The sequence below is a fragment of the Lampris incognitus genome, chromosome 15, assembly GCF_029633865.1.
Source record: "Lampris incognitus isolate fLamInc1 chromosome 15, fLamInc1.hap2, whole genome shotgun sequence".
NCBI classification, from domain to species: domain Eukaryota; kingdom Metazoa; phylum Chordata; class Actinopteri; order Lampriformes; family Lampridae; genus Lampris; species Lampris incognitus.
The window spans coordinates 18,436,876-18,451,870 of record NC_079225.1 but is presented as its reverse complement, the minus strand read 5'-3'; the positions used below and the strand labels follow the sequence as shown (position 1 = coordinate 18,451,870).

Genomic DNA, 14,995 nt, shown 5'->3' with positions numbered 1-14,995 from the left:
GCCCATGCGTCTCCACGCTGGAAAGGAGTGTGACGAGTCATCCGACACTGTTCGCTCACCATGCACCTCAACCACAGAGGGTTCCCCGGAGGCCTCCGCGACACAGAGGTTACACTATTTCAACAACATCTCATTCATTGCCAGTGCAGTAATTCACAAGGCGTTTTAAATATACTCCATTTCCGATTTACCTTTATATCAGGTCGGGATGTCGACTCACCGTCTTCAAAGCACATCGCACAGTGGAATCCCGACGGATAAGGTGCAAATTACATAGACCGCCTCAGACGTCCGTAGAGCTCCGCCCCCTTCCTCGTTGTCCTGTCTCCTAGCAACGCGTCAACTTCCAATCCGCTGGTTAATCAAAACAAACGCACTGCCAGCGGCTCTCAGACAAGTTTTCTTTTCTACCTGGTTTAAAAAAAAAACTGACCGATAACACAGCTATCCTCTCCAACTGCGATGTCCAAGACGTCCCGAAAGAAAAGGGAATCCACCAGCAGAGCCACCTCATCCCAAGGACCGCTGCAAAGTAAAGAGTGAGTTTGTTTTTACTTCGCTGTTTAACCGTCAATGGTGGTTGTGCGCAACTAGCTAAAACTAGCGTAAATAGAATCACTCGTTAGCGGAACTAGCTAAATCTCATCACATCTGGAAGACGCTGAAATCTTACTACGGACGCAGGAAACGTAAAATAAGAAAAGGTTGACACTAGCACCTGTTGTAGACACTCCCTTTAAATTGCCAGTAGGATGTTTAATAAAAATAAAAGAAAGAAGGAAAAAAAAGAACTGTGACATTGAGCCTCAAAGCAGACCTAATGTTAATGGCACCAGCCTGTTGGCCTCACCAGCCCAACGTGTTTGGATGGTCACCTTTATTTTAACGGTCTGTGTGCATTTTCCTATTAGAGCAGCATCCCTTGTAGCCAGTGCCACGGAGGTGCCGGGAGATGTGAGAAGATGCAGACTCTCCATCTGGCCTGAGTGGAGTGAAGCAGAGGTCAATGGGGAAAAATGGGATTCGGCCAAAGGAGTCAAAGATGCGAAAATGATCAGGAGCCCCTTAACTGTGAGTTTGGTGTAGAAATATAGGTTCTATACAGCTTGGTGCTTTTTCTCTAAACGAATCCATTGGAGCTTTTCTCATGATTCGCCAATAACATGTTGACAGTATATATATTGTTATTCCTTTTATCTACTTTGCACTTTGCAAATTCATGTCATTATGTTAAAATGTTAAAATTGTTAAAATTGTTTAAATGTTAAAATTGGCAGCACGGTGGTGCAGTGGTTAGCGCAGTCGCCTCACAGCAAGAAAATTCTGGGTTCGAGCCCCGGGGTAGTCCAACCTTGGGGGTCGTCGCGGTCATCCTCTGTGTGGAGTTTGCATGTTCTCCCCATGTCTGCGTGGGGTTCCTCCGGGTGCTCCAGTTTCCTCCGACAGCCCAAAGACATGTAGGTCAGGTGAATCGGCTGTACTAAAAATTGCCCCTAGATGTGAATGTGTGTGTGTGTGTGTGTGTGTGTGTGTGTGTGTGTGTGTGTGTGTGTGTGTGTGTGTGCGCGCGCGTGCGCGCGCGTTTGTCTGTGTCTGTGTGTCTGTTTGTCAGCCCTGTGATGGTCTGGCTGCCTATCCAGGGTGTCTCCCCACCTGCCGCCCAGTGACTACTGGGATAGGCTCCAGCATCCCCACGACCCTGAGTAAGGATAAGCGGTTTGTATAATCAATGAATGAATGAAGGAATGTTAAAGTGTCATATGCAGTGTTCACTTCTTTATAGTCATGCCGTTGTATGACAACAGAAACATAAAGACATGTCAATGACAACACATGTATTGTGTTTTTGCTATGTTGAAACACAAAATAAGCGATCACAAACAGAATCGAAGGCAATAGAAAGTTGGCATTTCAAAGTGGCAATCTATAAGGTTCTCACTTAAATAAATGTATATGTAAAGTTATCTTTTGCCAAACAAAATGACGCAATGACAGTTCAGCCCATTGGCCACTGATGAAAGCCCTCGCATTTGCAGTAGTATGGAGAAATACTAACTTGTGTCTGCGATGACATTTCCGCCAAAATTCCCAAGCGTCGAGTGAGGAGTTTTATGTCACCCAGCATTGGTTGGACTAATAGAGATGATAGGCAGAACAAACACTCTGTGTTCCAGTCAAACTAGTTAGTGGCTTTGAAATGACTCCTGGAAAGCGTATGCCCAAAAAGTACGCAACCGAATTTTGAGATTGCCTCTTTAAACACTGTGGGCAATGAGGTGTTCCAATCCTTACCCCACTAAGATGAAGTGGAAGTACGTCAGCTATGTTTGTGAAAAGGTCTATTCTGTTGTTGATATCAGATAAAAAATATCCTTCATGTTTTTTGTTAATTTTTGTGGATCGATTTGGTATTATACAATGGTGCAGTTGCTGCCTTTTCTTTGGTCCCTTGCAACAGAGAGTATTAGGACAATTTATTAGGTGTTTGACAGAGTATATATAAATTCACAATTATATGGACAACAGTGGAAAAAAAATACTGGTGTAAATGGCTGTTTTGGGGGTTACTCTCACTAGAGTCTGAGTCAGTCTGCACTCCCTGTGCTCAACTGCACCAGTAGCGGCTGAAGGAGAGTTACCTTGTAGCTCTTTAGAAGTGCTTTGTCTTGGTGATTCACAGCTCTTCCACTTACGGTCTGGCAACACTGTTGATCTTAAAGCAGAATAGCCATCATCTGCTCCCTGTGGTGGCGCTTTATGGATCATTTTTAAAATTTCACAATTTAAATGTCATTATTTTTATGCTGCAGCAGCTGTAAAAATACGATGGCAGTGCGCCACAGATGGCCCTATGTAGGGGACACTCCAATATGAATGAATGGTATGATTTTCTTTTTGTTTGCAGCAATTCTTTGAAGATCCTGAGGGAAAAATTTGTATGCCTCCATCGTTAAAAGTTCACTCCTGGAAGCGCCCCTCAGAGTTCATTGTCAACAAGGTGAGGTGGTTTTCAAGTTCCACATGAATGGGATGACTTCAAATGGTTGAGTACATGTTGCCAAGTAACGATAAAAACATCAACCCAAAGAGTGTACAAAATCTCCCAAAAAGTTTAAAATAGCCCAAAATATGTCTGTAGCCGGGGAGGCATATTCTCACATTATGCATACCGAAATGCCTCTAGGATTAAGAATCTCTTGTCTGCTCTATGTTCTTTCAGGAATCAGGGACATTTATTTGTCATTTCATTTCATTTACTTGTGTACATGAAATGAAACGAAATATAGTTTCCCCCAGCCCACAGCAGTGCAACACAAAGACAAAAACACATATCCAAAACCTACAAGAAACACATATATCCAAACTACAAAAAAAACCCCAAAACCTACAAAACTACAAAAACATATATATCCAACATCCATCCATCCATCCATCCATTATCCAAACTGCCTATCCTGCTGTCAGGGTCGCGGGGATGCTGGAGCCTATCCCAGCAGTCATTGGGCGGCAAAAATTCACTGTCCAAGAGAGCAAACGCCAGCCAGGATGACTGTCGGAACTGCCGGTCTGCATGGGTTAGCAGTTAGCTTAGCCTGCCCCGCTTCTGCGTGCTTTCAGACCACCCTCGGTGTTTCCTCTTCGGGCACAGCTCCAGTCAGGGCTGTGGTCCCTGGGCTCACCGGACGGAGCAGACCAAGCTCCCCCAGCCGATCCAGTGACAGCTCTCCCAGCCACCAAATGAAGACAAGAAACTTAGACGCAGACGTGGACAAAGACACTGCATGGGCGGTACTGGGTTAGGCTGCCGCAAATGTGACTTCGTGCTGCCATCTTCCCACACCTGTACTGGGTGAGGCTGCTGCAATCGTGAATTCACACTGCCATCTTCCCACACTAGAAGCAGAAACCAAGGACCAGAGATCCCATCAAAACAATCCTGGCATAGTTTTGAGCTAAAACAGAGTGCCAAAATTACAGTCAAATGTGGTGGACTCTGATTTCTGTTTTACTGTATTTGCAGTGAGATTTTGGTTTAATCTGTGGGAATCTGTTTAATCCACTCTTGGAGTACTTATTTCCATATTTGCCTGGCATTGTTGCTCCCCTTTTCACTGTCTCTCTCTGCTCATGTTGCAGTCTTAGCTCACATTCTCTCTCTCTCTCTCTCTCTCTCTCTCTCTCTCTCTCTCTCTCTCTCTCTCTCTCTCTCTCTCTCTCTCTCTCTCTCTCTCTCTCTCTCTCTCACACACACACATACACAGAGCCCCTCCTTCCACCCGCTTGCACTCTACACTGGTACGCCGATATAGTTTGACTATTTTTTTTTTATTGCTATGGCTTTCTTTCCACAGTTGCAGCTTTTCAAAAAGTCCCAAATTGAGTGAGCAGCAGTATTTGATTTTCAACCCCTGGCTCCTGTTTCAAAGTAGCCCAACTGGGTGGGACACCAGCGGAACTGGCAACTCTGAATGCATAGCTGCACTGTCTGACTGGCTTGTTTATCCGTGTTGGTTTACACGATCTTATCATGTTTGTGCAAATGTGTTTGTTCTTAACGAACACTTACCACCATAGTGCCACTGTATAAACCACTTCATAGATCAACTTCATTTTAGAGATGACAATGCCTCACAATAACAAAAGTATAATGTAATATTTCAGGATTTTTGCCAAAGAATAATTCTTTGCCATATACTGTGTGCCGCCTAACTAAGTAGAACATCCCTCGATGCCTCTGACAACGTAATGTCAGTAAGGCAGGGATCCTCCTGGAGGCACTGGCAGGTAGTGGCACCGCAGTAGCAGCCTTTGGCACTGCAGTGGCAGCCTGTGGCGACTTGCTGTCAACCAGGGTGGGACCAAATTTCCTGGTTTGTTTTCATGACAGGTCAGTCTTTTTTTCTCCCTACAAGTCTGTTTTAGATATTGTTAAGATGTACTTTATTTATTACTTTATTTGGGATGGTTGTTGAGCAACCACGTACACGTTCTACTTTTCTGTTTTTCATTCATTTTATGTAATGACTTCCACCAATAAGGTTATGATTTTGCCCATTTTGAAATAAAAAGGAACAAAAACAGACAAACAAAAAAGTAGAGCATGTAGAATGTGGTTGCTCAACAACCATCCTAAATAAAATACTAATAAAGTACATATTGACATCTCTTAACATCTAAGACTTATGAAAAAAAAAAGACTTATGGCTGCTGTTCTGTCCCGAAAACAAACCAGAAAATTTGGTCCCACCCTAGTTGACAACGCCCCAGGCTGCCACTGAGGTACCACTACTTGCCAGTGCCCCTAGGAGGATCCTGTTAACACTCGTAACGGTACTGCTCCACTTTGTTCGTTCCTCTTAGTGCAATACTGAGCAATCTAGCTTCCTGTATGCTAATGAATTACTTATCCCAGTCTTAGGTCTATATATAGGTCATATATACACGACATGGCAAAAGTATGTGGAAACCTGAACATCACACCCATATGTGCTTGATGAACATCTCATTCCAAAACCACGGGCATTAATATGGAGTTGGTCCTGCCTTTGCTGCTATAACAGCTTCGCTCCTCTGGGAAGGTTTTCCACTGGATTTTGAAACATGGCTGCTGCGATTCACGCCCATTCAGCCACAACAGCATTAGTGAGGTCAGGCACTCATGTTGGAGAGAAGACCTGGCTCACAGTCAGCGTTCCAATGTATCCCAAAGGTGTTGGGATCAGGGCTCTGTGCAGGCCAGTTAAGTTCTTCCACACCAAACTCAGCAAACCATGTCTTTATGGACTTCACTTTGTGCACTGGGGCACTGTCATGCTGAAACAGCAAAGGGCCTTCCACAAACTGTTGCCACAATATTGGAAGCATACAATTCTCTAGAATGTCATTGTATGCTGTAGCATTAAGATTTCTCCTCACTGGAACTAAGGGGCCTTAGCCTAAACTGTGAAAAACAGCCACAGACCATTATTCCTCCTCCAGCAACCTTTAAAATTGGCACTATGCATTTGGACAGGTAGCGTTCTCCTGGCATCTGCCAAACCCAGATTGATTCTTTAGACTGCTAGATAGTGAAGTGTGATTCATCACTCCAGAGAACGTGATTCCACTGCTCCCAAATCCAAGGGCAATGTGCTTTACACCGCTTCAGCTGACGCTTGGCATTGCACATGGTGATCTTAGTTTTGTGTGCGGCTACTCAGCCATGTAACCCATTTCATGAAGCTCCTGACGAACAGTTCTTGTGGTGACATTGCTTCCAGAGGTAGTTTGGAGTGTTGCAACTGAGGACAGACAATTTTCACCCTCTTTAAGCTTCACCACTCGGCGGCCCTGTTCTGTGAGCTTGTGTGTCCTACCTCTTCACTGCTGAGCTGTTGTTACTCTGGGACGTTTCCACTTCACAGTAACAGACTTACTGTTGACCGGGGCAGATCGAGCAGGGCAGAAATTTGACCAATTGACTCATTGGAAAGGTGACATCCTATAACATCCTAGTACAGTTGGTACTAGGGATGGGTACCAAAACTCAGTATTAAATGGGCACCAGTGCGAAATCTTTAAAGACCATTAATGGTTCTGCTATCAGTATTGGAGACATAAATGTTACCTTGCACCTTTTATCTCACCAACTCCGTTTCTAATTTGCAATAAGATTAAGACATTGGTCTATGATGGATTTTCACTATTCCCAATCCGAAAGACCGGCTCTCTCTCAGTGCCTGTCATGTGCGAGCGGAGCTGAGGGGCGGGGCCAGCACTCTCTTCCTCCCTCTCTCTCTCTCTCTCACACACACACACACACACACACACACACACACACACACACACACACACACACACACACACACACACACACACACACACACACACACACACACACACACACACACACACACACACACACACACACAGCCTGCTCTTAGAGACAATGATGGAGAAAGAACTAAACGGTCAAAAGTCTGGTTATACTTCACTTCATAAGTCTGGTTATATGTCACTAGAGTCGATGCTGACAATGCCCGTTGCTGCCGCAAGTGCAGCAAGTCTTGCATGTAAGGGTGGAAACACATGCAGTCTTTAGAAACATCTAGTGAAAGTGCATCAAATATGGGTGGAGAAATGCAGTTTTGACTGTCTAGCTCGTAGTTTATCCATCGTGTTCCCATCCACCTCAGGTATGTTATGTATGCTTGTAGCCTGGAGCCCACACGAAATTAACTAAATTATACAAACATGGATTAGTGATTAAAAGTAACACTCTGTCCAGACATGAGAAAATAAAGCAACGTTAATTGTGTTTTTAATTTGTTTTATTTTTTTCTTAAAAAAAGAACAAAAGAACCGATAACAGTACCGTTAAAGTACCGGATCATATCAGTAAGAGTAGTAGTACCGTTAAAATCTTAATGACACCCATCCCTAGTTGGTACACAGGAATAATCGCAGAAACTAGACGGGCATACAGTGTTGATTCAGAGAACGGTTCTCTCCCCCTTTTCCCCCCTCAACATCCATCGTCCTGTTTTTAAAGAGCACGCTTCAGAAACAGAAAAGAGATGATGACTGACTTTCATTTAGTTTCACCACAACAGTAGAAAAGAGCCAACCGCCCTTGACCAAAAGAGAAGGCTTTCTTATTCACAACCCGTGGAGACTTTAATTCATATTTTATTTGTACCCTGTGGGATTATAGTAATATGGTAGTCAAATATTCATCACAGCCACACTTTCTAGAGTATCATGGCTGGTTAAGTGAGAGCTGCTAAGGTCCTAAAATGTTTAGAGAAGCATATTTGATAAGTAGGTGACTTGGATCAAGACACATGATTGATATCTTTTTTGAACAGGTGACCCATTTCTTTCTTTCCATAGAGAAGTATGTTAAAGCTGTTTGACCATTTTGTGTACTAAAACCTGTAGACGTGTATGTACCGACTACAGCTCAGCAAGTTACGCACCACCAGTGGGTGAACACTGTTATCTGTTTTTGTGTGGGGTATTAAAAAGTCAATTTGTCGCTTTGCAGTATTGTTTTATACCTTCAAACATCTGTGTGCTGTGTTCTAGGGTCCTGCAGTCGTTGAAAGTGAAAGTGCCTTTGACCTAATCTCCCCTAATGATCATCTGATTTGCAGTGAGGTGAGTTTAAAGTGAGGTAAGTATAAAGAAGCATTCATTATTTGGCCATTATGTAGGATCATGACGTGTTTGTCCTATCTTGTATTGATTTATCTTTGAAATGTGTGATTTGTCACATTAAGTGAAATTTGATTGACAGAAATTAATTACACTGGGCCGCTGTGGCATACTATTGATTTAGAAAATGAATGATGGAGCGGATAACTGAGGAATCAGCTGATTGATTTGTGGATCAACGAGTAGTTACACTGGTCTAGATTACTCCCTTTCTTCTTTGCCCTTCCATCCAGCTGATGAGGGGGCTCATAAGTGAGCTCTATATTGTTTGGAAGCTGTGTAACAGCACCGCAGAGGAGCAGGAGCGGTGGAAGCCCTGGGAGCACATCTACTCTCTCTGTAAGGTGGTGAAAGGTCATGTACCACTCTACAATGTCTATGGGAAATACGTGGTCAGACTCTACTGGATGGTGAGCCTCACTCTATCACACGTACGCACACAGGCTGAGTTGTAAAGGATACTGATTCATCGGATGCTTTCTTTACACACATCCTTTGCACATTGTGAACAGTGGACTGGGGGTGGGCGGTTTTTGTATGATCCTCTCCCTGTACCTTATGTAAATGAGCAACCTGGTATGAAAACTGGAAGAGGCCTATGGACATTGTCTCACAATCCCACCCCATTAGCAAGGCAATTTTCAGTGATGCACTTGAAAGGGTGAGAATGAGATCTCTTGTATTATTTAGCAGTTCCCAGAGGAGAAAGCAAGGAAGTGGAGAGTGGGGGATGGAGCAGAATAGAGTAAGGGAAAGAGAAAAGGAGAGACAGGATAAAAAAAAAATCCTTGACCACTCAAAGCTGAAGTCAGTCAGCCTTGCTGCTGTACTAGGAGCGGCCAGGGCCTCAAACAATAGTATAAGTAGCTCTTAAAGCAGTGGTGCTTCATCATGTGTTCCATACATATATGGGATCATCATTCCAACTCAACAGCAGTTGATTTCACTGATAAGCACATCTTCAACCAGACATGGTGGCATTCATGAAATTGTTGATGGTGAGGGAAGTCTGCTTAAAAACTGACTTTCGGAGACTGATATTTTAGTTGTATGATTTCTCTATTTTCAATGAATCACATAACTCTTTAGTTTACATCATTATATATCTTCCTAACTGCATTTTACCTTGTTTACTTTTCCTTTGATTAAATGTGCTCAAATTGTTTGTGTTTATTTTCTGTGATGGCTTGTGAGTTTCTGTGTTTTTGATATTTGCCCACCATCTGCAGATAGGATGTCTTTAAGCTTTGCCATCTTTATACATACATACATACATACATACATACATACATACATACATACATACATACATACATACATACATACATACATACATACATACATACATACATACATACATACATACATACATATATACACATATATATATATACATATATATATACACACGCACACACACACACACACACACACACACATATATATATATATATATATATATATATATATATATATATATATATATATAGACACACACACACACACACACACACACACACACACACATACACCACACACACAACTTAAGTGTTTTATCCAACAATTTGGTTTTTGGAGAGGCTTAGAGGAGACAGATCTAAAAGAGACAAAGTATTTAAACGGCTCACCCTGCCTTGACAAACAAGCATGACATGGTTGTTGGCAGTCATCCCCTGTGCCAACCATGGCATGCTAACAGATGGTTGTGGAGAAGGCATGGAGCACCCCACCCCCACCCTGACCCCTACGCTTCTCTTTTTGCTTCCATGTCTCCTATTTTACCTCATATAAACCTCTGCCCTTTCTCCCTGCGTCGTTCTCTCACTGCTCCTCCTCAGCAGAATCTTTCCAACTGTTTCTGTCTTCACACAGCTATCTACATCTGCTCCCCTCTCTTCTTCCTGCTCTCTGTTTCACTCTTCCGTGTCCCTGTATTCCTCCATCCTTCTCCTCGCCACTGCTCTGAACTGTCCCCTTGCACAAGCACCCTGTCATATCTGTGAAGAGAACGAGCTCCCCCTCAGGGTCAGGGTGGGGTTAGCGAGAGAGGCAGTGAGAGAGGGAACAAGGAGGGAAGGGTGTGCGTGTGTTGCCTGCGCACGCGGGTCTGATAGATAGAGGGATAAGTAAGAGAGAGGCACAGCTGGGAACAGTCAGTCAGATTATAGCCTGCTTGTGGAGACCGCTGCTTATGCCTGCCAGCGGTGTGAAACACTCATAGACAGCCAGTGGACACATCACACAGCACTGTCAGTCAGTCTGCCAGTTAGCATGTAACAACCAGTGACACCTCACAAAATGCTAAGATGTTGGGTTTGGGCAGCCAGTTGGAGGATAAAGAATAGAGCTACCCAGTTCCACATACATATACCATATACACAGTGGTCAGCGGGGTCATTGACCACTGGGATGCCGAGATCTGAAGTGATGCTAAATCCACCAATGGGATCATATGCATTGGGTTATTAGGAGGAATAATGTGTTTGTTTACATGTTGTGGTGTACTGCGTCACAATAAAACAAGTTTTTATGGTCCTCAACTAACACTGTTAAAGTAATCGCAATTGGACAAGGCCTGGCCTTTGATGATCTAGAGTGATAGTTTATACTGATTTAAACCGCTAATTAATGTTTCCAGTAGTGAACTAATCATTTTGAACACTCATACATTTTGCTCTTTGATGTTAACATTGGCTGGCCTGGCAGAGGTAATCAGATTTACCATACCATGATGAAAATCTGATGATTAGCATGGCACACAGCAACCACACTAATCTGTTTGTTGGACCCCTGTCTTCTTTCTAATTTTACATTTTATGCATTTAGCGGGCTGTCTTATCCAGTGTAACTTATAATGAATACAACAGACGCGAAAGCTACATTTCTAGCTTGAAATTAAAAATAAGGAGTGGAAGTGTCAAAGTGAAATACTATTTTAAATAGAGTGACGAGAGTTCTGACAGAGCAAGGGTACCTTATAATTAAATGTCCATGATTTTTTTTATTCCCCCTCCTCCCCTTTTTCTCCCCAATTATATCCAGCCAGTTACCCCACTCTTCCAAGCCGTCTCGGTCACTACTCCACCCCCTCTGCCGATCTGGGGAGGGCTGCAGACTACCACGTGCCTCCTCCAATACATGTGGAGTCGCCAGCCACTTCTTTTCACCTGACAGTGAGGAGTTTCGCCGGGGGGGGGCGTAGTACATGGGAGCATCATGCTATTCCCCCTAGTCCCCCCTCCAAACAGGTGCCCCGACCAACCAGAGGAGGCGCTAGTACAGCGACCAGGACACATACCCACATCCGGCTTCCCACATGCAGACACGGCCAATTGTGTCCGCAGGGACGCCCGACCAAGCCAGAGGCAACACGGACATTCGAACCAATGATCTCCATGCTGGCAGGCAACGGAATAGACCGCCATGCCACCTGCATGCCCCAAATTGTACAGGATTTTATTCCCTTGTAAAATGCAGAAAAACATGTTTTTTAAATTCAATAAGTTGTCTTTGTAAGTTTGACCATACAAGACTTTGAGAATTTTAACAACTATTACTGCCTTTGTGCAGAAATTATTGTGCAGGGAAAAGAGGACACTTTCTAACATCACAATAAGCCCATGGATTTGTATGAATTGTCACACCCACTAAGTGAGTAAACAGACTGAGAACTCTAAACCAACAGAAAGAGGACGTCATTTTTTTTTGAGCTGTCACTGAGGATGGAGATATAAATTCTTCTTCATATTCTGCTGTCTTTTCACATGCTTCCTTACTTTTTGCCTGTAAGGGTCACTGGAGGAAGTTGATGGTGGATGATGCCATGCCATTTGATAAGGACAACAACCTGCTTCTCCCTGCCTCCACCAGTCAGTCAGAGCTGTGGCCCATGCTGCTGTCCAAAGCGCTCATCAAAGTGGCCAATACAGAGTGAGTTACATCCATGCAGAAACTGTTATAGTGCGCCTTCTATCCTGAGGAGGCAGGTACAAGTTAAACTATGGCACCAGAACATATATATGTTCATCCTTACTGTAATACCCATTAACTGACCCACAGAAGCACCATAGGCAAAGTACCAAAAAGTATGGAAGATAACACAACAAACTTTCCACTTTATTGCCCCTCTATACTCTTCTACTTGCTGCCCAGTAAATTTGCAAACCCATGCAGGGTTTTCTCTGATGTATTCGCATCAAAACTATTGCAGTAACAGCATTTAAGCAACAACACATGGCACAACAAAATATTCGTTCAAACTGGACCAATTGCAAGCGTAAAGCAGTTCACCGTCCATATGTTCATAGTCAAGTTTATTTGCATTATTACATCAGTATCTCAACACACTTTATGTCAACGGAAGAAAGAAAAGCCCACAATAAAGGATATCATTAAGAATTTATTGGTCAAGCCAACCAAGAGTTGATCAAAGTAGGCTGTGAGAAAGTGAAAAAAAGATGAATTTTAAGTCTCAAAATCTCTGTTGTTTAATTTGCTTCACTGCAATATCATGTTGATTAAAAAAAATACATGCTGGACTGAAGGGTCTTTCGATTTCTACTTGTTTACAATGGCTACAAAGTGCTACAAAGTGAATAGAACTCTTTAACACATATGGTTCCCTTGGAAGACTTGGCAAAACCTCCACCTGACCTAATCTGCTCTGCCCAGCACTGTGTCACATTCGGGTGACAGACAGGCAGTGTGCCTGTCTGTGACAGAAGGACATGGGATATGTCAAGGTGGTTGGTACCATGCCCTACTGAGGGTCGAGGCATAAATGTTTCATCCAAGACAGGAAACAAGGGAAGTGTCTTCGACTGTGAATCATTTATAAGTCTTGGTGCAAGTTCACTGAAGTTTAACTGTGAATTATAACAATCTTTACCCTGCTTTATGCAAGGGCCTTTCACAAAGCTATGATTCCATATTCCCTCTCTTAGTGTGAGTAGAGAGCTCACTCATATTTATGATACAGTTAATCCCTCTTTCAACTTGCGTATGGAGTGTGGCAATACTGATTGAGTTTTATTGATTTCATTTCATTGGAGATCATCATTATGGTAGACTGGACAGGTTGGCCAGAGGCTCCCAAGAGGACCAATTAGGACTTCAGCCATCTGTTTCAGCAGAAAAACGTCACCAAGACACACATGCATGCACACACATATGTATTGTACACACACACACATACACACACACACACACACACACACACACACACACACACACACACACACACACACACACACACACACACATACACATGCATTCGCACAAAGCACAAAATAAATGATAGTTTTCCTTTGGGATTTTTCTCATGAACAAATTTTTAAAAAATCCAATCAGAAATCCACCCAAAAAGAGTTAGTATTCAGAAGCCCACATGGTAAACAACTCTCCAGGCTGGCTGAGGCAATATCAAACATCTTTGTTATCTTGTGTAAGCCGTAGAATCCACATCTCTTCCTTATCTAATGGCTGCCTGCTCTGAAGAGGAATTGCGCCAGTGTTAATATGAATGGGTTCGATTGTGATGCACCATGTATGTTCTGCAGTTTCATCTGTTTTACTTTTCGTGGTTCTTTTTGTGTTTCCACTGTCTTTTAGTATTGTGTCAGGGCCCATCAAGGGGATGGGTGAGTTCAACTTCATCCATGCCCTCACCGGCTGGATTCCAGAGATCCTCCCCATTCAGTAGGTTCCTTGTCTATTCTCTTATCTCATATACCTATTTTTTCCCCGCTAACGTTTATGTAACAAAACTTACACATATGACATTACGTGTTGTTCTGCATATTTGCTATATGATGTAAACTTTACCTGGTCTTAGAATTTCTGAAGTCAATTTAGTCATTGCCATATCCTTTGCCTACCAGTCTGCTTTTCCAACGATTAGGTGATGCACTCATCAAAGTTTCATTTAATGGGGTCATCCGGATAGTGTAGTGGTTTATTCCGTTGCCTACCAACACGGAGATCGCAGGTTCAAATCCCTGTGTTACCTCCGGCTTGGTCGGGTGTTCTTACAGACACAATTGGCCGTGTCTCCAGGTGGGAAGCCGGATGTGGGTATGTGTCCTGGTCGCTGCACTAGCACCTCCTCTGGTCGGTCAGGGCGCCTGTTCGAGGGGAGGGGGAACTGGGGGGAATGGTGTGATCCTCTCACGCCCTACACCCCCTGGTGAAACTCCTCAGTGTCAGGTGAAAAGAAGGGGCTGGCGCCTCCACATGTATCGGAGGAGGCATGTGGCAGTCTGCAGCCCTCCCTGGATTGGCAGAGGTGGTGGAGCAGCGACTGGGAAGGCTCAGAAGAGTGGGGTAATTGGCTGGATACAATTGGGGAGAAAAAGGGGGGAAAAATCCATAAAACAAAAATCCGAAAAAAATTAATGGAAGGTTTACCAAATAATGAATATTTCACAAAGGCTTCATTGGTAATGTATAATAACGATTATAAGTTTAGCTGGAAACAAATCAGGCTGAGACCGGCTGGTGAATATAAACCAGGGTCCTGTCCTCTGTTTGGACTCCGGTCAGAGAGCAGATGGGGAGCAGATGCAGAGACGGGCTTTTATTGCTAAGTTAAACAATTGTTGACTTGATTTGCAGGATTTCAGGAAGATAAATTGGTGTGATACCGACAAATCCCAACAGTGGAGTGGATATGGTTTTATGAGCTGAGAGAGGTCATATTTGCAGCAAATCACATCAGATGGTAGTGGTTATGCAATTGTATAAATATGGAGGCATATTTATAGGTTGGAGGCTAAACATGTTTATGTATGAATTGCTAACA

At 43.3% G+C, this 14,995-nt stretch overlaps 1 protein-coding gene across 1 annotated transcript in view; it reads left to right on the top strand.

Moving 5' to 3' along the window:
• Positions 1-445: 445 nt before the first annotated feature.
• Positions 446-14,995, top strand: part of adgb (androglobin) — an 89,990-nt gene continuing 75,440 nt past the window's right edge. Inside the window, exons 1-7 of the mRNA XM_056294151.1 lie at positions 446-539; positions 912-1,080; positions 2,906-2,998; positions 8,068-8,139; positions 8,430-8,606; positions 11,987-12,126; positions 13,807-13,893. Coding sequence (XP_056150126.1) covers positions 463-539; positions 912-1,080; positions 2,906-2,998; positions 8,068-8,139; positions 8,430-8,606; positions 11,987-12,126; positions 13,807-13,893 — 815 coding nt within the window. The 5' untranslated portion in view covers positions 446-462. The remainder of the gene's footprint in view (positions 540-911; positions 1,081-2,905; positions 2,999-8,067; positions 8,140-8,429; positions 8,607-11,986; positions 12,127-13,806; positions 13,894-14,995) is intronic.